Raw genomic sequence first — 24,737 nt, forward strand, 5'->3', positions numbered from 1 at the left:
TCACATTTTTATCCCTTTATCAAGTAACTTTTTGATGCACAGACAGGCAGCAAGGTTGCTGGCTAGAATGAAAAAAACATAGTCTGATTATCTAAACGATTGTTTGCTGTCCCTTACGAAAGGAAAATATATTTACCAATATATTTCTTAAAATATATTGTAATATATTATTTTCCCTTTTTATTTTCTAAAATATTATATATTTGAATATATTTAATCATATATTGATGATACAAATATTATAAAATATATTGCAAAATATACAAATTATTGCCACTTTCAATACATTGCAATATATTGGAAAAAATAAATATAAGAATATATGCCTAATACATTACATGATATTTTCCAATATACTGCAACATATTTTTGTTTCATAAGGGGTTATTCATCTTTTAAATGCATAATGGAAAACAAGCATAAAGAAGATGAGACAAAAAAAAGGTTTATTTTATTAGTTACAGCTACATCATGGAGAGATGTACAGCACATTTATGTCAATGACTGAAAAAAGATGTGAATTCATTTATGAAAAGAGGTAAAGACACTCCTTTAGGAAGTATCATGAGTTGACAGCATTATTTGAAAAAACAAAGAATAAAAAAAGCAGGGCTGCCTAATGTTTACAATAACTACCTTTTCCAGGTACAAGTTAAAATAATATATATACCAGAATAAATAAAAAGGGTACTGCACATAGTCTGCTGAACCTATGTTTGAATTAAACAATACTCTATTTCTCTTTGTACAAAACTGGCTTAAATGCACACATAGAAACTCTGAAACACTGTGTAAAATGTAATACTGTCACGATACAGCTGAGAGGAGAAAACTTTAAGAAAACAACCAAAAACTAAACTGGTGAATGATTTCATGCCAACAATGAACCACTTCTTCTGCATTAAGCAGAAAGTATCTTTTCTTGACATGGTATGCTACCACAGTGTGGAGTGTCATGTAAATACCATAGTACATGGATATGGTAATAAATCAAGACAAAATTACCTTGGCATTACCATCATTGTACCATCAGATTCTTTGAAGGGTGCCATTAAGTGCAGAATATATGTATCAAATGCTTCAAACAAAAGAAATGGCTAAAAATATATAAATTAAGAATATGATTAAGTAGAGATTCATGCAAACACATGCTAAAAATACCAAATATTTCTTCAAACAAAAACATGCTAAATGAGCAAATGCTAAAACATGGCAAAATGCAGCTGACCTGCTGTGTAAACGGATGATACCTAGAGTAATATTAACAAATGACAAAAACTTAAAAACATAATTCTTATGCTAAACAGCAAACATGCTTGGTTGCACTTGCAAACTCCAGTGGATCAAAGTATTGACATGAGTCTCATACATGCGGGCAGATTATTATGGAGGAGTGATTGAGAAACTTGCATGTCAAAATTGGACCAATGAACATCAACAATTCATTTCTTGACATACGAACAGATTTTGCAAGCATACAAATATGATTCTGATTATAGTAAGGGAATGATCAGATTTTAAAAATGGAACTGATATTTTGCATTCAGGTAAAAAGAAAGATTATCAAATTTGTTATTAAAATGCATCATGCTAGAAACAAGTTCTATGAAATATTATAACTGTACATAATATTTATATAATATACAAAAAGGCACATTTAAACCTGAGTTTACAGCAAAAAAAAAAGAATAATTATGACACAAACAAATGACATGGAATGAAGTAAATATATGGATAGGTTGTCATTTCTATAGTGGACAGACTTCAGTTGAGATGTAAGTTAAGAATCCCGTAAACTGTTTCTTACTTGATATCTGAGTCTGGTGTAAACATTAACATCAGGTTTAGTTTGCAGGAGGGAGTCTTGGCTCAATCTTCAGAGATAATTCATAAAGTGTGTCCTCGTCCATTACAAGAGTCTTATCGAGGAGGAACTGTGTTACCTGAGAAAAGAAACGGCGATATGTAACATAAATTGAGAGTCTTAAAGCTATAAAGCTACTGTACTGTATTTGATACGCACATTTCAAAGGTTTCTAAATGATCAAAACTTTGCTGTTAAACCTGTTGCACACTCAATCTACTCCATGTCTTCTGTCTGACCTTTAATTAATTGTACAAACCTCCACCTTTAGCTCAGGCTTCACGTGTCTTTCTGCTATCAAATCTTGACTGATTTTATCAAGTGAATGTCAGAATAACTGCAGTAATATCTCCAGATCAACTCTTTCTGGACTGAAGAACCTCAGCTTTACCTGATTCTCAAATCTGATCAATCATGTTTTAGAGTCTCAAATCTGATCCTCAGGATCTTTTGAGGAGCATTTGTTTCCAGAAGCTTTACTTTCACTGAGGAATGATCTTCACAAGCCCCCTCAATATCTTTGAATGAGCCTTTTTTGTCTCATCTCATCTACATCAATAATCACTGGATTGCATTGCATTATGTTTTGATCATTTCAATCTCATCTTACTAAAACACATTATTGGAGATATAGAGTGCAGACGACTGATATTTATATAATTTTATGTGAATATCTGCTATCCTGTTATATAGATCTCATTGATTTACATTACAAGCATCAGAATTTCATCTTACTTTTTGGCCACATAAATATCAGAATCTGCACCAAACTGCATATTTTATAGTTTGTGACTGAATAAAATTCAATTGTTTTTTCCTCCATATTATCACTATATCACACTATATGAGCCATAAATGACTGATGCATCAAAACATAAAAAATGTTTCCGTCTAAACAATGCATATTTTTTTGCCTATTATTTCACATGTCAGATTTTACAGGGTTAAAGTGCATGAGCAACGAGCTTCTGTCTTGAAGTGTGCACTTTGCCTGAAGCAGTTCTGTATCTACTTCTTCCATAAGACCCCTAAACGTTCAGACAGTACCTTGGGTTGCAGATCTATCCTGTAGGGCGCCTGCTGAAACTGTCGGATCTCTCGTATAATGTGTGAGATCTGTGAAAAACAGCAAAAAGACATTTGAAGACAGGTTTACAGATCCTGAGATGTGACATCCTACAAATCATTTCCATGTAAATTGGAGGATTGTCTAAATACCATCCTCATTTTAGAAAAGTTGACAAGACCCTCCTCTGTGAAGTTGGGCGTTCCCTCCTCGATAAACGCCAAATCCGTCAGGTACATGCCCAGATAGGGCACACATGGAGGGTTACAGCTGAAGAACAAATATCTCTCTTAGTATAAAATCACAGAGTTTATACTGTATATATCATGTGTAAATCTTACAAACTCAAACTTACTTTTTCAGAGTCTCCCTTAGGTTCTTAAACCTCCCTTCAGATGAAACTATCTTCTGGAGTCTGTCCATAAGTGCCTTGGTCTGAAAATAAGCAAAATCCCACATGGTTAAAATGAATGACATGCACCAAAATCTCAAAAACCGTGTTTGTTTACATTAGGTGATCATTCCTCATTTTTCCTGTCCTGGCCAGGATTTCTTTTCTTTTCTTTTCTTTACTTGCTAAAGGTAATGACTGAAAAATATTCTGACCTATGCCTGTACAATGTATCATATTTTAATCGTGATCAGGATTTCTGCTTCTATTGATTTATTAAGCATAATCAACTGTAATATTTGCCCACTTGTTATTTATCCTGAAAAGGTTTTTATTGCATAATCTTGCATTGGTAAGAAGCTTCCACAAGCTTGTATTTGCTAGATTTCAAGAGTGTGAATCCCCCAATCAAAGCTTTTGTCATGAGTTGATACATTTTCTTCCCAGTTGTTTACTTTATCTTCACAACCTGGCAGCCATAAACACACGCTCCTTCTGCATTATGGAAAAAGTCCTTGTAATCTGAAAACATCAGCAAATATGTAAGTAGGAGTTTCTATTGAGATATTCTGCTCAAATGAAAGTGTTATACGAGTGCATTAGTGCATATATATTGTCTTTATATTAATCAAACAGCAACAACAAAGAAATCACTCACTGCTCTTGATTGAAAAGCTTTTGTAACTTTAATGAAAAATAATCTTTCATACAACAACTGAAAGAGATCTATGATCATTTGAATCAGTTCGAGAGTTCGGAGCGGGTTCGCGAATCATTTGAGTCAGTTCGGGAGTTCGTAGCGGGTTCGCGAATCATTTGAGTCAGTTTGGGGATCGCAAACCATTTGAATCAGTTCGGGAGTTCGTAGCGGGTTCGCGAATCATTTGAGTCAGTTCGGGAGTTCGTAGTGGGTTCGCGAATCATTTGAGTCAGTTTGGGGATCGCAAATCATTTGAATCAATTTGGGAGTTCGTAGCAGGTTCGCGAATCATTTGAGTCAGTTTGGGGATCGCGAATCATTTGAATCAGTTCGGGAGTTCGTAGTGGGTTCACGAATCATATGATTCAGTTCGGGAGTTCAAAGCGGGTTTCCAAATCATTTGAATCAGTTTGGGAGTTCGTAGCGGGTTCGCGAATCATTTGAGTCAGTTCGGGAGTTCGTAGTGGGTTCGTGAATAATTTGAGTCAGTTCGGGAGTTCAAAGCGGGTTTTCAAATCAGTGAGTCAGTTTGGGTATCGCGAATCATTTGAATCAGTTCGGGAGTTCGTAGCGGGTTCGCGAATCATTTGAGTCTTTTCGGGAGCCTGGAGTGGGATCGCGAATCAATTGAGTTAGTTTGGGGATCGCAAATCATTTGAATTAGTCCGGGAGTTCAGAGCGGGTTCGCGAATCATTTGAGTCAGTTCGGGAGTTCGTAGCGGGAGGACTGTAGATAGCATTTTAAAAGGAAAACAAGGCAAAACCCAGACATTTTAGCAGTTTAGAAATCCCGGGCCAGGACATGTCTGGGGAAAAGAGGACACATGCTCACACTAGTTTACAATCCTTTGGAATCTGTGTGGCTTTCTCGACTCACCTGTTTGCAAACCTTGACCCAAGTCTTCTTTAACCTGTAGATGGCGCTGCGGTTCAGAGCGGATGTGATCTCTAAGACGCCGTTGTAGTTGTTGAGACAGCGGCATATATCAGCCACGGCCAGCCACTTCTCAATGGTTGCTGCTCTGGAGCTCACGTCTGCATGAGCCATGATCTGAGACGCTACCAGATTACTCATCTGATCAAAAAATTGAGAAGAAGTTATACTGACTCACTCACACCACATTTACGTTTCAATGCATGCATATTTAATGTTGTCTTTTTCAGGTTTAAAGATGTGAGAAAGTGCTGGAGGAACAGCAGGAGTTCGTGAATTGATGTAAAGCAAACTATTCATTTTATTATTTACAAATAATTATTTTTTTTTTTGTGAGAGAGAACCTACAATAAAATTCGTTTTTTTTTTTTTTTTTTTTTTACAAAGAAAAGCTACAATTCTTGTTAATTTTGTAGAAGCTGATGTCATGCTAAAATGTTTTTATTTTGTGGTCATGAAGTTTGTATTTTTATTTGCTTTAATTACAATTATAATAAAACTTTATATTCATAAAATTAATTAATATATTTAAAAAAATCTTATTTAATTAATTTTTATCATAATATATTTGGAGACAATATGTAAAAGTAAAAACTTGAACACAATAAGAATTTTGCAACTGTTTTAATATGTACAAGATTTTTTTTGTAATATGTAAATGTGTATTTACTTACTAACTTGCATTATTTATGTACTAACTTGTATTTGTGCATATGTATTTATATTTACATATATATCTACTCCTGACATGTTTGATTATATGTACTCTTGTTAGTACAATATATTTGCTTATCAAAAAAAACAATAAGGTCCTATATGTTAACATTAGTTAATGCATTAGCTAAAATGAACTGACATTTAACATTATATTTTTCTCAGCATTTATTAATCTTTGATAACGTTAGTTAATCAAAGTACAATTTTTCATTCTATGTTCATGTCAGTTCATGTTTGATTAAAAAAATGTTAGTAAATTAACAAATGCTGAAAATAATTTTTGTTCATTGCTCATTCATTGTTCATGCTGCATGATAATAATTGATATAGCTTAATGCAATTATTAAATCCATGTCTGCAAGTTATTTAAATAATTGTATAGTCTGATGTGCTTAATGTTTTTAAGTACAACTATAACTTGCAATTGTAATATATTTCTGTCTTTATTTTAAAATGAGTTATAACACTACTACTACTACTAAATATTATGATAATATAACATACTGTTAATCAACATCAGAAAACCGCGAACATGCATTTTTTAAATGACTTAATCTCAAGAGTCTTTAAGTAAATATTTTAAGTCTTAAGTTTTGTTTCTTATGATTTTCAACATCTTTTATACCAAAAGCGTTTGTTTAAATTACTGTAATTAGTTTTGTAGACAAGTCTAAGTTGTGCAAACTCGTGTTAGTCACTATTATTTTAAAATATGATCAGGCATGTCCAAACTTTTGACTGGTAGTGTATGTTTATGGTTTATAATTTTTGCCCACATCATTGAAGTGCTGACTGGTCTTCATAATGTATGGAGTCCTTTCATTTTTGTCCATTTTCATCCAGCCTTGACCAAGAAACTCCCTGGAAATTCAAACACCTTCATCAAACATTCAGCAGTATATCACCATCAGCTTCAGTCGTAAGCGCTCTGAAGTATTTATTGTTGTTCTGGTGATGCACTCACTCATATGGAATGTTCCGGAACACAATATGGTCCAGTAGAGTGATTTGTTCTGCTAGTTCCATCGCCGACAGCGACTCAAAGCATTCGGCTCTCGGAGAGTCGGACTAGAGAACACATAAAACGACACCGAATGAATGAAATGCATCTATGCAAACAATTCAGGAGGACTTCAGTGCTGCGGTCACACTAACCATGAGCACAATATCCTCAATCTTCAACTGTGAATCATCTTGTTCTTCTTGAGAAAGTGCACTGGGGAAAGATGAACATTATTCATGGAATTAAAACTCTGTCATTTAATTATTTATTCAACACATACGAGTAAATGATTAAGTGCATATTTTATCATCTAAATTCCATTTGAATTTGCCCCAAATCTTGTCTTTCAAAAGTTTTGAATATTTTTCCTTTCCTTTGAAAGAAATTAATACTTTCAGCAAAGATGCAATAAATTGATCAAAAGTGACATTTATAAATGTTATAAGGGATGTTTCACGGTTTTCACTAAAATAGTTTTCAATACTGATAATAATTAAATCAGATTATCAGAATGATTTCTGAAGGTTATGTGATACTGAAGACTAGAGGAATGATGCTGAAAATACAGCTTCGATCAATAAACTACATTTTAGGATACATTTGTAACAAGGCTGTTTTATCTGTCTTATATTTTGACCAAGTGTCTTTTTGGTTCCTTCAGATCATTTTCATTAGTCATTTCATTCACCTGGTGTTAACTAATTATCTCATTGGCCCATTGTTTCATCCATGCATTAGTCTTTGTCTATCTTAGTTTACCCAGAGTTTGTCATTTATCGTTAAAGTCTTTTCCACAGTATGCTGCTCCTTCGTCGTGTGATTCCTTATTGCAACCAATGCATAACAAAATTCACATAGAAAATAAGTTATTTGAAATTGCAATGATATTACAAAGAATTACTGAATTAAGAATTCAGTTTTTACTGTATCTTAACAAACTCAAACTTTTGAATACTAGTGGAGGAGTAGACCATAAATCATTTAGGTGATCTATCTCACCTTTCAGTGAGACATCAAACAAATTCTACCAGATTTGTACAGATTTATCACTCGTGCATCTTAAGCACACAAATGCAGTCTGATTTCAGTTTGCTGGTGTGTCACCTCAGTATATTAGCTGTGGCCTTCCTCTCCTGCGGCAGAAGATCTGGATCTCGCAGCACTTCCTCCAGCAGAGCGATCACAGCCGTCGTCAGCTCTGCGTTCATCTCAAAGTCCTACAAAGACAAACACAGCATTTCAGGGAAGATGTTCCTGTAATTTATGCACTCCGTGTATGTAAACGTGACCCAACCATTACTGCAGAAGAACGGACATGAACATTGGTCAGTGTGAGTAGACACCACAAATGGTGTTTGTGTGCATGCACAGCTTAAATTAATTTATTGTAACTGCTGTTCAGAAGTTTGGGGCGAGTAAGATTATTATTTTTTATGTTTTTGAAAGAAGTCTCTCTAGCTCACCAAGCCTGCATTTATTTGATCAAATATACAGTAAAAACAGTACTGTTTTGAAATATCATTATAATTTCTATCGTTTCAACTATATTATATTTTAAAATGTATTTTATGCGTGTGACCAAAGCTGTATTTTCAGCATCATTCCTCCAGTCTTCAGTGTCACATGATCTTCAGAAATCATTTGCTGCTCAAAAAATTATTTTATCAATGTTTAAAATACAGTTGTGCTGCTTCATATTTTGTCACAGAAACCGTGATTTTTGAATAAGTTCAAATGAAAAGCATTTATATAAAGTAGTATTTAAACTATTTAAAATGTAATTATTTTCATATTACAAATGTCTTTACTGTCACTTTTGACCAATCTTATGCATCCTTGATGAATTAAAGTATTAATTAAGTTAAATCATACTCACATCAAACTTTGGAATGATAGTGGATTTAAATAATACATTTTCATATTCCATATTAGAGAATTTTGAGTAAATATGTAAAGTAAACATGAAACACAATTTTATTTATATAGTGCTTATATATATTTTAATATATAGCAATTTAAATAATCCCTTAGTGTTTTCTGGGTGCATGTAGCTGTAGTGCAAAGTGATATGCTGCTCTGTCCCTGACATGAGTTAACAGCACGGGGCCCTCAGGGGCCCGCTGACATTTCAGAGCAGTCACTACTGCACACGGTGAAAGACTGAAGGCCAAAGCAGGTCTGACAAAGATACGTTCATGAGGTGTGAGACACGTCACAGCAGCTGTTTGAAACTGGTGGGCCGCAGGTCTGTCCGGGTCACATAATAAATGCAAATCAAAAATGCCGCTAATAAATCATATAATCATGCGTAAGTGGAAAAGTTTGAGCATGAGAATGAGTTTAAGGATGTTTTGTGTGCTTTGATACCATAAAAAAATCTTGTTAGATCACAAATCAATATTCTCCTGTTACAAAACCAGCTGAGAACAACCGAAAACAAAGATTTAGAGTAAATGGTGGAATATATTTAGAGATGAAACACAAACATTTTTAAATAAGCCACTTTTGATATTTTGGACTATTTTGCTTCCATTGCCTGTCTTGTTTCCACCATGGAATAAAAAAATTAAATAGTAATTGATACTTTTTATCTTAAGATTGTGTCTCTTTTTTCTTGAAATTGCAAGTTTACATCTCACAATTCTGACTTCTCTCAGAATCTCTAGTTTACATCTTATTTTGCAATTTTTACTTTTTTCCCACAATATTCTATTTATTATTTATTGCAACTTTATTTGCACAATTCAGCCTTTTCTTTATATTTCACAATTAACAGTTCTCAAAATTGTGAGAAAAACAGTAATAATTACTAAAAAAATTAATAATTGCAATTATGCTTTTCTTTATTTTTACAAATTTCCTTCAGACTAAAACATCCAAAATACACATTTAAATGTTTATTTTATTAGTTAGCTATTAGTTTTTATTAACCCCCCATTTCGGGAGCATTTACATCCACCAAACATTACAGTTTTATTTATATCTATATTCTGAAGGGATTGTTCATATATCGTTAGGATGATTTATATTGCTGTTGAGGAATTCAAAATCCCTTTAATATATCAACAAAATTAAACAGGAATTTTAAACCTGACTTTATCCAATGTTTTGAATATTCTGGAGATGTATGCAAATGAGCGCATATTTCATTAGAAAAACCGTAATACAAAATAATTGATTAATCAGCTGTGGAAGTATGCTGATATCAAAAATTTTAACACTGTTTATTTCTTGTGTCTTGACTTAAAAATCACTAAGCTGTTTGAACAAAGCTGTGTGGCCACAGTGTGTGAAAACCAGCCTAAAAATGTAAAAATCCATCCAATCATTTATTAATAATCCCAATAAATCATAAACAGTCTCTCTAAATGAGTGGTTCCAGATTTCCATAGATCTCAATACACCACTGAGGACACGGTGGTTCAAATAACTTTTCGAAGGAACTGTCTAGGAAAAAAAATTAAAAGTCCTATATGTTTATGCTAATCATTTTACGCCGGACTGCCTTACAAACGAGGGTCAGTCCAGCGCTGGAGTTGTGCAAAGGTTGCTTCTGAAAGAGCGATCGATGCTTCTTGTTTGAACGTCATCTCCAGACAAACGCATCATAATTTGTTCTCCAAAAGATTAGAAGGCTAATGTTGCTAAATCTACCATTATCTCTGCCTATTTTCATTGATGCTGTTTTCACATGCTACCAGAATGATCGTAAATAGGAATGTGGTAGTTAAAATTGCATGTGAAAGCAATGTGAAGTCGTCTGCTTGAATATGTCAAACTCATAATGTGATGGCACGCGAAGGCACCATGAGATTTTCGTTATTTTTATTCGTGCCATGCTCCCCGTCTATGTAATTCATAAACACGCATTAACTGCACAGTACAGTCAGATTACATGAGACTGTACTGTTTTTCCGGAGCATGAGATGTTGAAGCTCCGCCTACTTCTGCAAAGGGAGGCGGGAACCCCTTGCTCATTTGCATTTAAAGAGACAAATACAAAACGGCGCATTTTGGCTCATACTGTACATTAAAAGTGCCAGTTTCAACAAGCTGTAAAAAATTATATGTGGGGTATTTGAGCTAAAAATTCACATACTTATTATACATCTTGTAAAAACAGCATAATAGGTTACCTTTAAGGCATTATATCCTCCTTGCAAGATATGTGTCTCTGTTATGACTGATAAATCACTCAAGGGCAGGGCATTGGGAACAAAATGTCAGCTTGGAAATGATTCAAGTCAACAAACCTGCGAGTGTTTGGAAACCCAGTGGCGCAGGACATTGAGCACCCTGTTGGTGGCGGCCCTGCGGATGAGGAACTCCTTATCGTACGATTTCTCCGGGTTGGTAAATCCTGAATGAGAGACAGTAGAATAGATGTTAGATGAGGATATGAAAGCTTAACCAGAGCCGTGTCATGTCTCCTCAAAGACCCGATGGGAGATGTGTTTCAGCGGCGAGGGCAGCTGTCCGACCCCATCAGTGTCATCTAACCTTGCGGGCTGCTGTGTCCAGCTGCGGCGGTGGCGATGGCGAAGGCGGACGCGGGGGACACGGCACAACGGGAGCCATCGGGAGACTGACCTATGAAGTCACCATATCATGGAAAATTTGATTTTCTTGTTTTGAAATATGAGATGAATCCAGGCAACCTGGGGACGTTCACTAAACTTTGGCAAACATTCTGGCAAACGATCTTCCAGTAACATTAATAGAATGTTTGTCCAAATGTTTTCAAAACATTTGCAAACAAACATTATTTATACTTCCTTCATGGAACGTTTTTCTTCTGTTGGATGTTTGTCTAACATATTTTTTTAAATGTTACATCTTTGAATGTTCAGGGAATGTTTAAAAGTAACGTTCCTACAATTTTTGCAAAATGAAAAAATGGAATGTTCCTTTAACATATGCTTGTACAAAGGTTGTGGGTTTGATTCCCAGGGAACACATGTTAGGTAAAAAAATATTAGCCTGTAAGTCACTCTGGATAAAAGCATATTTTAAATGCATAAATTAATTTTAATCTGATTTAATGCAAACATTTAAATCCTTTTTCCCAATCCATGCAGACTGTTTATTGTAATTAAACTAATCCAACTTCATGAGGTGCATTTTGGGATGCTTTTTAAACAGTACAGAAGAAGTTAATTTCCTGGACTTTGATTTTTATGCTTTTCCTGCACTACAAAGTTCAACTCATCCATTTACAAAAATTAATGAATGAAATAAAAAATGTAATGCAAATAAAAAAAACATTCAGTCAGTTGTGTTCCAACTTTGACTGTTAAGAGTAGATGTTTTAAAATGTCCCATTAAATTTGGTTTAAAAATCTTAAACTAAATGATGTATTTGGTTTAGGAAACCTCAACTTACACATGAACTTAATGGGGAAAAACAAATGCTACTGAAAGTGTACAATATGTATATGTCATAACCTTATTCTTACAGTGTGCTAAAGCTATCCATGAAAATCTAAGAGTGAGAGAGCAGTACCTGTAGGTGGTCTGTAGCGGAGGTGTCGGGGGGTGGACGGTGAAAGGCATGGAGACATGTCTCCAGAATCACTGGACGTGGGCGTCTCAGGAATGAACTTATCCATTGATACTGACTCCAGTACAGCTGTCAGGAACATCATACAACATCAGCCATGCATCTATCTTCACTATATGGACAAAGAATATTGGGATACACCTCTTAATAACTGAAATTAAGGTGTTTAAATCTGACTCATTGCCACAGGTGTATAAAAACAAGCACCTAGCCATGCAGTCGTCTTTTTTCAAACACTTGTGAAAACATGGGTCGTTGCAATAAGTCGGTTCATGATAAGTCTGGGTTTGGCGGATGCCAGGAAAACATTACCTGTGTGAATGCACCGTGCCAATTGTCAGATATTTAGGGGAGGAGGAATAAAGGTATGGGGTGTTTTTTCAGAGATTGGGCTAGGCCCCTTAATTCCAGTGAAGGGAAATCTTAATGAGCAGCATATCAAGACATTTTGGATAATGTTTTGCTTCCAACTTTGTGGGAACTGTTTGAAAAAAGGCCCAGCATGACTGTGCCCCGGTGCACAAAGAAAGGTCCATAAAGATGAATAAATCATCTTTCCATTGATGCATGGTTTGTTATGATTGGCCGAGATACAACTATTTGAAAATTTGGAATCTGAGGTAGCAAAGAAATCTAAACATTGCCTTAAAAGTTGTCCAAATGAAGTTCTTAGCAATGCATATTACGAAACAAAAATTCATCTTTAATATATTTATGGTGAAAAACTTACTAAATATCTTCATGGAACTAGATCTTTACCTGATATCCTAATGATTTTTGGCATAAAAGAAAAATCGATCATTTTGACGCATACAGTGCATACAAATATACCCCAGCGACTCAAGACCGCTTTAGTGCTCCAGGGTCACACATCTGATTTTCTGTCCATTTGCAGCTGTCCATTAGCGCACCCACAACACTCACCTCGTCGAATACTCCGTCGCAGCTTCCCACAGAAGGCGTCTATACGAGGCAGCTCCCCGCTCTCCTCTGGGGTGGAGGGGCTGAGCTCTGGAGAGCTGGGGCCCCGGCTGAGGTCCAGAGGGGCTTTGGTGCAGGTGGGTGGAGGGGAGGTGATGACGGGGTTGTAGGGAGACGTCGGGCTGCCGGCCGCAGAGAAAGATGCCGTCGACAGATCCAACGCACCTCCCTTAGAGCTCACAGGAGAGCTGAGCGACAGCTTGCGGGAGTGGATGGGGGAAGAGGTGCGCGAGGGGATGGAGACGGGCGGAGGAGAGGAGAACTTGCGAGAGAGCCGAGGGGATTTGTTGTTCAGGTGCTCTCCACTCCAGGTGCCTTGGTTGGTGGCGAAGAAAAGCTCAAGGGACCTGATCCATCAGCGTAAGATGGAAACGAGTAAATAAATGCAGTGCACAACCAGATCCATCTATTATTCATCTATCATCCCAACAGAGCTCATTTACACACAGTCATGTGAAAAACAAAGGTTGGTGTTTCAGTATCAGGACATGATAAAAAAAAAAAAATCATCTGGTCCTTGGCACGTCTCAATATTTAATATGAACAACAACACATGATATATCACAACGTGTCATTACTTATCATGATTCATTGATCACCTTTAAGTTTTGCAACCTTCAGGTGTGTGTTAACTCAACGCCAAAGAGGAAAGACGTCAGTAATGATCTTAGAGAAGCAATTGTTGCTGCTATTAATTTGGGAAGGGAAAACCAAGAGTGTCTTTTCTTTTTCACATGACTGTATATAAGTCTTTAAAGGTACAGTAGCACATACAACCTGCATTACTCTTAAGGATCAGAAAGAGGGTGGAAAACAAGCATGAAAAACTACATTATGACAACAAAGCTGATTTACTGCTAATAAGAATGAACATGAGGGAAAATAAAGTCTGAAAAGGACACGAGGGAAAAGTCCCCATGAAAAACTAAAGGGACAGAGGGAGAGACGGGTGATGAGTTACTTGGACTGGTCCAGCGCTAGCCTTGTGATCTTCAGGCTGTAGTCTGGACAGATGGAGGTGATGGACAAACGGTCGGACGAATGATACTGAACCCTGCGAGTGACAGTGAGGGAGGAACAGGAGGATTGTGGGAACACTGTATTCACACAGATGGAGCCAAAGTATAACATTTATGTGCAGCTGAAGAAATGATGGTTTTGTCTAAATAAAAATCCATAGTGAAAGAAAATAATTTTATGTGCTTTTTATATATTTTAACCTTTCTTGCACATATTCTGCAGGATTACATTTTTTTTTTATGCCGTCAGTTTGCATGTTTTAAATTGGGCGTAACATCGAATAACATGGTTTTTCAGTAAAATGCAGAAAATCTCATTTGTGTTTAAATCCAACTGAAAACTGATAAACCTCCATCTGTTTAGTTGTGCATTTATTGAATGAGCACTGTGCTATGTCCCAACTGATTGAACTATATTTTCATTGTTTTATTTTATATAAAATCATTTTCTAACTGTTTTTAAATTGATTTTAAGTAAACGTTTTAATCATTTTAAAAGTTTTAAAATTGCTTGTTTTTTTTCTTATTATTATTTTCATGATTATTTTACTTTCTTTGATGTAAAGCACTTTGAATTACCATTGTGTATGAAATGTGCTATATAAATAAACTTGCCTTGCCTTGCCTTGATAAAGAAATAATTAAAAGATGAATTGAATATCAAAAATGATACGCACACCTAATATTCCATTAATTAATAACCATTCAATAGTGGTCGGTAAGATTTTATATTTTCCAAATAATATTTAATAATAATAATAAATATTAATTATAAAAAAAGAACCATTATAACATACGATATATTTTGTTTTATTTTCTCTCATGACAATACTCTAATTTTAATTATTTGATTATTTTTATTATTATTATTAATGGAAAACATCACAAATACCTGAAATTTTTTATTAGTTTTTTTTACGTTATTACTCCAGTTTGAAAAAAAAAAATTATTATTATTGTTATTATTATTGATAAATTTTTGGTCAGTTTAATACATTCTTGCCGAGTAAAAAAAAAATCATAGTGATTCAAATGAAGAGTGATGACTGGCATTCAAAAAAAGGATGAAGAACATGTTTTGAATGTGTGAAAGTCAAACAAAACAATTCAAAGAAAAACAACAATTAAATAAATACAATTCCTTTGCACTGAATGAGAAAAAACTCTAAAGGCTGCTAGAGTGTGTGGTTCTCTAACCTGACAGGTATCGACGTGAAGGGTTTCTTGTAGATGTCGGCCAGTTTGTCCATCACGACAGCAGCGGTGGTGAAGATGCGGTAGGTGTGGAGGAAGGTGTTGAGGAAGTCGATGGACAGGAAGCGCAGGTCGGTCAGTCGTTCCAGGAGTCTGTCCACGCTGGCGTAACGGATCTGTGGCACCTTGCAGGAGTTCAGCGTCTTACTGAAGCAGATGTCCACATCGTCCTTGTGCAGTCGGGCGTCAGACCTGCAGATATGAACGAGCAGATTATTCAACTGTTTACTATTTATGTTGAATTCATCTATGCGATTTCTGTGTTGTTACTGTAAGCTAAAATTTAAACAAATTATTATTATTTTTTTTTTTGTAAATTGGAATTATGCTGAAATGAAATAAAATATGAATATTAGATAAAAAGCTTAAATTATAATGAAAATTAAGAATGATGTCTTGGCAGCTAAGAAAAAAAAATGTATACATATATATGTGTGTGTTCTTAAATAGATTTCTATTTTAAGCAAATAAAATATTTTTTTATATTTTTAATATACATTTTGTTTTTATATTTGTCACATTTTTTAATAAAAATATGATTCATTTTAAAATAACTATGTTTTTACTGTATTTACAAATATCTTTATTTTAAATAATTAAAATAACATTTTAACTAGTTTGTTAATTTTTTCATATATATATATATATATATATATATATATATATATATATATATATATATATATGTGTGTGTGTGTGTGTGTGTGTGTGTGTGTGTGTGTGTGTGTGTGTGTTTATAAGTGTAAATAAATATGAATTTAAAATGAAAATATTTATGTTAAGTACATGCATGTTTAAATAAAATAACATGTTTTTATAACAAATATATGTATTTCTATTAATAAATAAATCTGAATTCAAATAAAAATAAAGAAAATTAGAAATTAAATTGAAACATGAAAGTTACTAAAACTAAACTAAAAATAAAAAAAAGCTAAAACCCTAAAAAATTGACTAAAGCAGATAACAAAATGACTGAAAATGTAGATGTATATATAAAAAAAAAAATATATATATATATATATATATATATATATATATATATATATAAAATAACACTGGAGTGAGTGTTTTACTTGATCATGTGTGGCACAGTGACTTTGGAGTTGTCCTCAAACACGCTGGTCATCAAGCCATTGCAGCGAATGTTGTCGATGCACTAAATGACATAAAAATGTAGAAAAGAAAAACAGAATGCAGTGACTTCACTCTCACACAGAAGCAAATGCAATAATATTTGATCAAAATGATCAAACTAGGAGAGCGCACAATATACGAGTTAACAATCATTATCATTATTGTGAGTGATCAGCATTTGTCTGATTAGGCCGAGACTGGAAGCATATAACATCAGGTCTTTTTTTCCTATTCAGATTGTTTCTATAAAATTAAATTAAAGAGTTAATCTGAAGGGTGTAACAGTATAGATACATAGAGAAACAAAAAGACCAAAACAGCCACCAGTATTAACCCCAATTTGCATACCGGTTCATCCAAAGTGCAGAGTGTATAAAAGACTGTTCATACTAAAAATAGTATGCAAAAACTTTACCGTAAAGTCAGTGAATCTATTTATGACAATGCAAATATGATGGAAACTTCTCGCTCTTGTGCATTTCATGCATGTTGATTTCTAGCTACAAAACATGAACTTCTGCTCTTTCATGTTTGACTGAATCTCTGCTTTTGAATAAACTTCATTTCTCGTGCATTTTTGCTTCGTATGAGTTGTGATATTCGTAGAAAAGCTGTCTGCGGTTTGTTCTACAGATGCACACACTGTGTTGCACGTATTGTGCAGATTGTACCTGGCTCATGTCGCTGGTCCAGGCTGCTTTCTCCTGTCGAGACGGCGCGAGCAGAACCACTGAAAATGACGGACCATCAGCAGGTTCCACCACTATTTTAAACTCCAGGTGACTGAGCCCCTGACCAGCAGCATTATCTGAGGAGATGGAGAATCAAACCTCACTACATCGACTTCATTGATAGTTAGCTTCATGTTGGTAGGACTAGGATTGATGGTATTAATAAAGCTGTCTGAAGTCCCACTCACAGTCTTCATCACTGGCGTCCAGCTCCTCGATGAGCGTGCACTCTATCAGAGACAGCGTGCCTCCTTGCTGTGGTTTTGAGGAAAGATACTTTAAGTTATTTTATGCTTTGAAACGGTTAAAGTAATGAACTGAGCTTCTCAATGAAGGTGAACGGTGATCAATACTGTAAATTAAAAAAAGAAAGAAAAAAAAGTGGGGTAGGGACAACATGATGGTGATTAAATTATGAGAATATTTTAGGGTGAACAAATTCTTTAAGAAGTTAAAATCACTTTGATTCCTTTAATTGCTGAGCTGTAGTTATTTTCAGGGTGACTCGAATCACTTTGAGCAGGAGCATATTTTTTATTTTTTATTTATTTAAATAAAGAAATGATATTAATTTAAAAGAATACATATTTATAAAAATATATATTTTCTAAAATAATTAAAACATATTTTTATTATATATATATATATATATATATATATATATATATATATATATATATATATGTACAATGTCACTATATATGATAAAAATATGTTTTAATTATTTTATATATACATACACACACAGGAACATACACTTAAATGAATAATATCATTTAAAATAATAATTTAAAATAAATAATGCATATTTAAAAATACTTTTTATTATAAAGTAAATTTTAAAAAAGTATTTATTTAAATTTTTTAATAATATTAAATAAAGAAATATTATTGATTTGAAATAAATAATACAGGTCTATAGTAAATAATTTTAAATTAAGAAATAATATTTATATTTCATGTTTTAAATAATGCATGTTTATTTAAAAAAATATTTTACAATAAAGCTACATTTAAATAATATTTAAATGTAATATTTACATACATACATACACATATATACATATATATATACATATATATACAGTATTGTTCAAAATAATAGCAGTACAATGTGACTAACCAGAATAATCAAGGTTTTTAGTATATTTTTTATTGCTACGTAGCAAACAAGTTACCAGTAGGTTCAGTAGATTGTCAGAAAACAAACAAGACCCAGCATTCATGATATGCACGCTCTTAAGGCTGTGCAATTGGGCAATTAGTTGAAAGGGGTGTGTTCAAAAAAATAGCAGTGTCTACCTTTGACTGTACAAACTCAAAACTATTTTGTACAAACATTTTTTTTTTCTGGGATTTAGCAATCCTGTGAATCACTAAACTAATATTTAGTTGTATGACCACAGTTTTTTAAAACTGCTTGACATCTGTGTGGCATGGAGTCAACCAACTTGTGGCACATCTTAGCTGTTATTCCACTCCATGATTCTTTAACAACATTCCACAATTCATTCACATTTCTTGGTTTTGCTTAAGAAACAGCATTTTTGATATCACCCCACAAGTTCTCAATTGGATTAAGGTCTGGAGATTGGGCTGGCCACTCCATAACATTAATTTTGTTGGTTTGGAACCAAGACTTTGCCCGTTTACTAGTGTGTTTTGGGTCATTGTCTTGTTGAAACAACCATTTCAAGGGCATGTCCTCTTCAGCATAGGGCAACATGACCTCTTCAAGTATTTTAACATATGCAAACTGATCCATGATCCCTGGTATGCGATAAATAGGCCCAACACCATAGTGGGAGAAACATGCCCATATCATGATGCTTGCACCTCCATGCTTCACTGTCTTCACTGTGTACTGTGGCTTGAATTCAGAGTTTGGGGGTCGTCTCACAAACTGCCTGTGGCCCTTGGACCCAAAAAGAACAATTTTACTCTCATCAGTCCACAAAATGTTCCTCCATTTCTCTTTCGGCCAGTTGATGTGTTCTTTGGCAAATTGTAACCTCTTCTGCACATGCCTTTTTTTTAACAGAGGGACTTTGCGGGGGATTCTTGAAAATAGATTAGCTTCACACAGACGTCTTCTAACTGTCACAGTACTTACAGGTAACTCCAGACTGTCTTTGATCATCCTGGAGGTGATCATTGGCTGAGCCTTTGCCATTCTGGTTATTCTTCTATCCATTTTGATGGTTGTCTTCCGTTTTCTTCCACGTCTCTCTGGTTTTGCTCTCCATTTTAAGGCATTGGAGATCATTTTAGCTGAACAGCCTATCATTTTTTGCACCTCTTTATAGGTTTTCCCCTCTCTAATCAACTTTTTAATCAAAGTACGCTGTTCTTCTGAACAATGTCTTGAACGACCCATTTTCCTCAGCTTTCAAATGCATGTTCAACAAGTGTTGGCTTCATCCTTAAATAGGGGCCACCTGATTCACACCTGTTTCTTCACAAAATTGATGACCTCAGTGATTGAATGCCACACTGCTATTTTTTTGAACACACCCCTTTCAACTAATTCAACTAATTGCCCAATTGCACAGCCTTAAGAGCGTGCATATCATGAATGCTGGGTCTCATTTGTTTTCTGACAATCTACTGAACCTACTGGTAACTTGTTTGCCACGTAGCAATAAAAAAATATACGAAAAACCTTGATTATTCTGGTTAGTCACATTGTACTGCTATTATTTTGAACAATACTGTATATATATATATATACATATACATATATATATATATATATATATACACACATATACATATATATATATATATATATATATATATATATATATATATATATATATATATATATATATATATATATATATATATATATATATATATATATATATATATATATATCGTTTTTTGGATGAACTATTCCTTTAAGAAACTCAAAGCATCACTTTGATTTTTTCACTTGCTGAGCTGTTATTATCTTCAGAAGGACTCGACTCACTTTGAGCAGGTGCAGTTTGCCGCCGGAGGTGCGTGTGCAGATGAGGAAGTGTTTGGTGAACAGAAAACACTGGCGTTCACCTTCTTTCCTGAGCGACAGTGAACCCAGACGCACCTTACTCAGTTTACCCTTCTCCACGGAGGGCAGCTGAATCAGAGAGCCTACAGGACACATACACACACACACACACACACACATCAGCTCAGTACCCAGAGGAAGGAGAACATTAAAGACAGTGTTTCAGGGAGAGAGGGCAGCGCTGTCTCACCCAGAGACGCTCCTCTATGAGACAAGATGCATTAAAATGGCACATTAGATCTCATTAGAGCACATTTCACACCTTGCTGTCAGTGTGGAGCAGAGCTGAATGAGATCAGTGTTTGTGTAGAGCTGAAACAATCACACACAACTACTGACTGACTCCACTTAAGATGCTCAACTTTAGTTTTAAATAGACAAACAATAATGAAATACAATAAACAATGCATTTTAAACAATTAAATTTTTATTTTAACAGAAATATTTTATATATTCTATTTTATAAGTATGTTTTTATATATGTTACTTTTCAGAATAAAGAATTTTTTTTTATTTATTATTTTTTTTATTTTGATTATTTATTATTTATGTTTTATTATTATATTTATTCTTTATATTTCAAATAAACACCATATATATAAAATGTTTTTTTATAACAAATATGTGTGTTTTTATAAAATAATAAATCTGAATTTAAATAAAAATAAAGAAAATTAGAAATTAAATAAATTAAGTTGAAACACTAAAATTACCAAATCCAAAATAAAATAAATAAAAAGCTAAACAGAATTATATTTAAAACAACTACATTAACAAACATAACAATATATAACAAAATGACTTGAAACTGAAATAGAAATGAATATATATAAAATAATATATATAATTTGAAATTGAAAATATTACATTTTAATATTTACATTAATTTACATTTAAAATACATAAATAATACTTTTTTTTAAATAAATACTTTTTTTTTTAATAAATGTATATGTTTAACATTTAAAACTGAACAGATGCATATTTTAATTACATTTTAAAAAGTGAACATGTAACCCATAAAAATGGTATTCTTTTCCATTACATGATAAATAGTAATCAGTAATATTTAATCACTGAAATAATAAATCAAACCATTTAATAAATAAGCAAATAAATAAAAACAGTTACTGTGGATCCGTTGGTAGAGAATGGCACTAGTAATGTTGCAAAACAGAGAAACAAACAGGAAGGAAATCACTAGATTAAGTATTGGGGTAGAAGGTCATGTGACGAGGATGTCCAGCAGTCAAACACAAATGAATGACCGCAGTGAAGCGTGTCTCACCCTGCCGTACAAATGTCTGGCTGGTGTCCAGCAGGATATCACAGCCCTCCACGATCATTCGCTCGATCGCCAGATTCTTACGGATGTTTTCTGTGTCACTCACTTCATCGTGCATCATTCTGAGAATAAACACAAACACAGCTGCATCATCTCATGTACACATTCAATTGATTTTAAGTGTATTTCAAATCAAAAAGGCTACAGAATCATGACACATTCTAGGCTTGAGAGAAAGCCGTGGTCACGTGAATATTAAAAATACAATTCAAAAGCCTTGTTTGCATTTAAAAGCATAATTTTTTTTTTTAATAGAATAACCACAAGTTTAGTGGTTGACATCTGATATCATTTCACAGCATCTTACTGCTTTAATAAGTATGATTTTAAAAGCCGGTAAAGAATTACCGTATTTTTTCGGACTATAAGTCGCACCTGAGTATAAGTCGCATCAGTCCAAAAATATGTCATGATGAGGAAAAAAACATATATAAGTCGCACTGGAGTATAAGTCACATTTATTTAGAACCAAGAGAAAACATTACCGTCTCCAGCCACGAGAGGGCGCTCTATGTTTTCAGTGTATACTACAGGAGAACTGAGCAGCATAGAGCGCCCTCTGGCGGCTGGAGACGGTAATGTTTTCTCTTAGTTAATTTCTCTTGGTTCATGTCAAATTCATTTTGATAAATAAGTCGCACCTGACTATAAGTCGCAGGACCAGCCAAACTATGAAAAAAGTGTGACTCATAGTCCGGAAAATATGGTAATTAAGAGCGATTATAGGAATTTTAAATAATACATATGCATTTTAAATACAGATTTTAAAACAAACTAAATAATTCGATTTTTATAATATATTCTATATTATTTTAATGTGAGGTGTTTTTTAAGATAATAAAATGTATATCATACATTGAATTTTTTTATTTATTATTATTATTAAGTTTTTTTTTTAGCTTTTACTCACTTGGACAGTTCCTCAAGTTTGGATTTGGCAAATTCCAGACTCTTGCGCTCCACGTGTTCATGAGGCGTGTGTGCGAGGAGCTCATGAAGGGTGATGATGTATCGTGGAATCTAATAATAATAATAATAGAAATGTTTAAATGTGTAGTATTGCTAGTATCACTACTGTTTGTTCTCACGCTCCTTGTTCAAAGGTCAGAGGTCAGTGGTTCACCTGAAACATAGGGTATGTGAGGAAGGTTTCCAGCATCCGGCCCTCACAGGCGGCGTTTGCCTCGTACTGCTTCAGAAGCTTGTCAAAGTCCCGGTTCTGTTTACAGTTGGCCAGAACCTGCAGACTGTACTGATGGTTTCGCACAAACTCCTGATAAATGTTCAGCATCGGCAGCAAGATGTCGAAGAGATCCGCTGAAACGTGACATAAGATGTGTGACATGTGAGCACTGAAGTGAAGACAAATAACAGATTTCATTTGTCTCTATTCTGACTTGTGTGAATTATTAGATGAGAATTATTCTTATGTTCATTTTTGTTCTATATGTGGAGACTCCAAAAAACATTGCACTGCACTTTATATTATGAATGAATGTGTGAAAAAATCTAATAATTTAATCTGAATTAAATATAAAATGCAGCTTAAACAAACTCACCTAAAACTAATGTTGGCCAGTTGGCTATCCGAGCCTTCAAGCCTTGATGGAATATCTCATGGAGAAACATTATCGTCTCACTTAAAAACAGCAAAAAAGAGAAATGCGTGGTGCATTCATTACTAAAAAACATATTAGGCTTTCAAAAAAAATTGCATATAATTGCATATTTTAAACATATGATAGTTGCATATATTAAACATTTATTTGTGTTTGTCAACAGCTTGCAAAAAAGTAAACAATCTAAAATACTGTGTAATCAGAATCAGCTTCTTTCACCAAGGGATTTGTTGGTACATATATATATATAATGATAATAATATTAATAGTAATAATGTAGTGTATTATAATGATTTATGTGCAGACTGTTTAGATTTTTTTTCCCTAACAGAGAAAATAAGACATTTTAACAATGAAAAAAAATCTATTGCAAATACTGTTTTCATTTTTTAATTCTATGTTGGAAACTAAACAAAAGATGTAAAGTTGTAATTCTGTGAGAAAAAAAAGTCAGAACTGTGAGATATTTATCATGCAATATAAATTATTTATTTTGTGGTGGAAACCAAAAATCTGAATAGTAAGATATTAATTGCAAGAAAATAAAGTCTATTTAAAATAAAGTGAATAGTGAGATAAATAATCGCAGTTACTTTTTTTTTTTTTTTTGAGGTGGAAACAAGCTTCCACATTTTTCCAGCAGGTGCTCGATTAATTAAAGTTGCCCATCAGAACATTAAATGTACCTATTGAGGAAGATGCTGCTGACGTCGTCGTGACTAATGGGGGGTTTTTTGGAGCTGGCCGCCATCCTGAGCGGCCGCAGGAAGCAGTTGACCAGGATGGAGAGCTGGAGCACGTACTCCGTCTCGGCCTCCACCATGTTAAAGACGATCTGGTTTCTCTTTCTCATGCTCTCGGCGTGAGGTGAGCAGATGTAGTCCTGCACGATGATCTTCCACTTCCTTCTGCACAGCCAACCACGCATGAAGCTTTGCACCTGGGAGAAAACACGCAACGGAGACGCCCCAATGACTGCACTTACGCTAAAAACAATAGCAAAGATTATTGTGTGAATGAAGAGGATATAGAAGTGTGAACAAATATATGTAGACGGCCTTTTACCTTCTTGATTTTCTTGATATCTGGATCTTCTTCCTCTAGATTGGACTGAAAGGGCAACATTCGCTCTTTCGTTTTATTCAGAACAAGAATCTGAAACACAGATAACACAGTGAATGCACACATAGCAAGGCTGTCAGGGTTTTCCTGCACAACTGGACTTTTGAACAATTTTGAGAATGCTTTGGCATGAAAATTATGTTTTTTTTTCTAATTTTATCATGCATCGTGAGCACCAAACAGGTTTAATTGTAAACAAATAATATGAAGATGGATCATTTTACTAACGTGTATTGAACCTT

The 24,737-nt window shown here is 34.1% G+C and overlaps 1 protein-coding gene across 3 annotated transcripts in view; it reads right to left on the reverse strand.

The window, feature by feature from the left end:
- Positions 1 to 429: 429 nt before the first annotated feature.
- rasgrf2a (Ras protein-specific guanine nucleotide-releasing factor 2a) overlaps positions 430 to 24,737 on the reverse strand; it is a 33,828-nt gene continuing 9,520 nt past the window's right edge. The window contains exons 4-28 of one of the 3 annotated variants that reach the window (XM_052607603.1): positions 24,439 to 24,528; positions 24,060 to 24,313; positions 23,314 to 23,393; positions 22,878 to 23,071; positions 22,665 to 22,774; positions 21,698 to 21,816; positions 20,332 to 20,492; positions 17,546 to 17,612; positions 17,298 to 17,434; positions 16,566 to 16,648; positions 15,433 to 15,681; positions 14,178 to 14,270; positions 13,160 to 13,563; positions 12,179 to 12,304; positions 11,176 to 11,265; positions 10,929 to 11,035; positions 7,780 to 7,892; positions 6,828 to 6,888; positions 6,637 to 6,740; positions 6,449 to 6,533; positions 4,899 to 5,096; positions 3,286 to 3,365; positions 3,083 to 3,200; positions 2,912 to 2,980; positions 430 to 1,943 (exon numbers count right to left, since the gene is read on the reverse strand). In XM_052607603.1, the coding sequence (XP_052463563.1) occupies positions 1,845 to 1,943; positions 2,912 to 2,980; positions 3,083 to 3,200; positions 3,286 to 3,365; positions 4,899 to 5,096; positions 6,449 to 6,533; positions 6,637 to 6,740; positions 6,828 to 6,888; positions 7,780 to 7,892; positions 10,929 to 11,035; positions 11,176 to 11,265; positions 12,179 to 12,304; positions 13,160 to 13,563; positions 14,178 to 14,270; positions 15,433 to 15,681; positions 16,566 to 16,648; positions 17,298 to 17,434; positions 17,546 to 17,612; positions 20,332 to 20,492; positions 21,698 to 21,816; positions 22,665 to 22,774; positions 22,878 to 23,071; positions 23,314 to 23,393; positions 24,060 to 24,313; positions 24,439 to 24,528 (3,291 nt within the window). In that variant the 3' untranslated portion in view covers positions 430 to 1,844. The remainder of the gene's footprint in view (positions 1,944 to 2,911; positions 2,981 to 3,082; positions 3,201 to 3,285; positions 3,366 to 4,898; positions 5,097 to 6,448; positions 6,534 to 6,636; positions 6,741 to 6,827; positions 6,889 to 7,779; positions 7,893 to 10,928; positions 11,036 to 11,175; positions 11,266 to 12,178; positions 12,305 to 13,159; positions 13,564 to 14,177; positions 14,271 to 15,432; positions 15,682 to 16,565; positions 16,649 to 17,297; positions 17,435 to 17,545; positions 17,613 to 20,331; positions 20,493 to 21,697; positions 21,817 to 22,664; positions 22,775 to 22,877; positions 23,072 to 23,313; positions 23,394 to 24,059; positions 24,314 to 24,438; positions 24,529 to 24,737) is intronic. The other 2 variants (XM_052607604.1, XM_052607605.1) reach the window with 2 other exon arrangements.

Source organism: Carassius gibelio, chromosome A10 (assembly GCF_023724105.1).
Source record: "Carassius gibelio isolate Cgi1373 ecotype wild population from Czech Republic chromosome A10, carGib1.2-hapl.c, whole genome shotgun sequence".
In the NCBI taxonomy this organism is placed as follows: Eukaryota; Metazoa; Chordata; class Actinopteri; order Cypriniformes; family Cyprinidae; genus Carassius; species Carassius gibelio.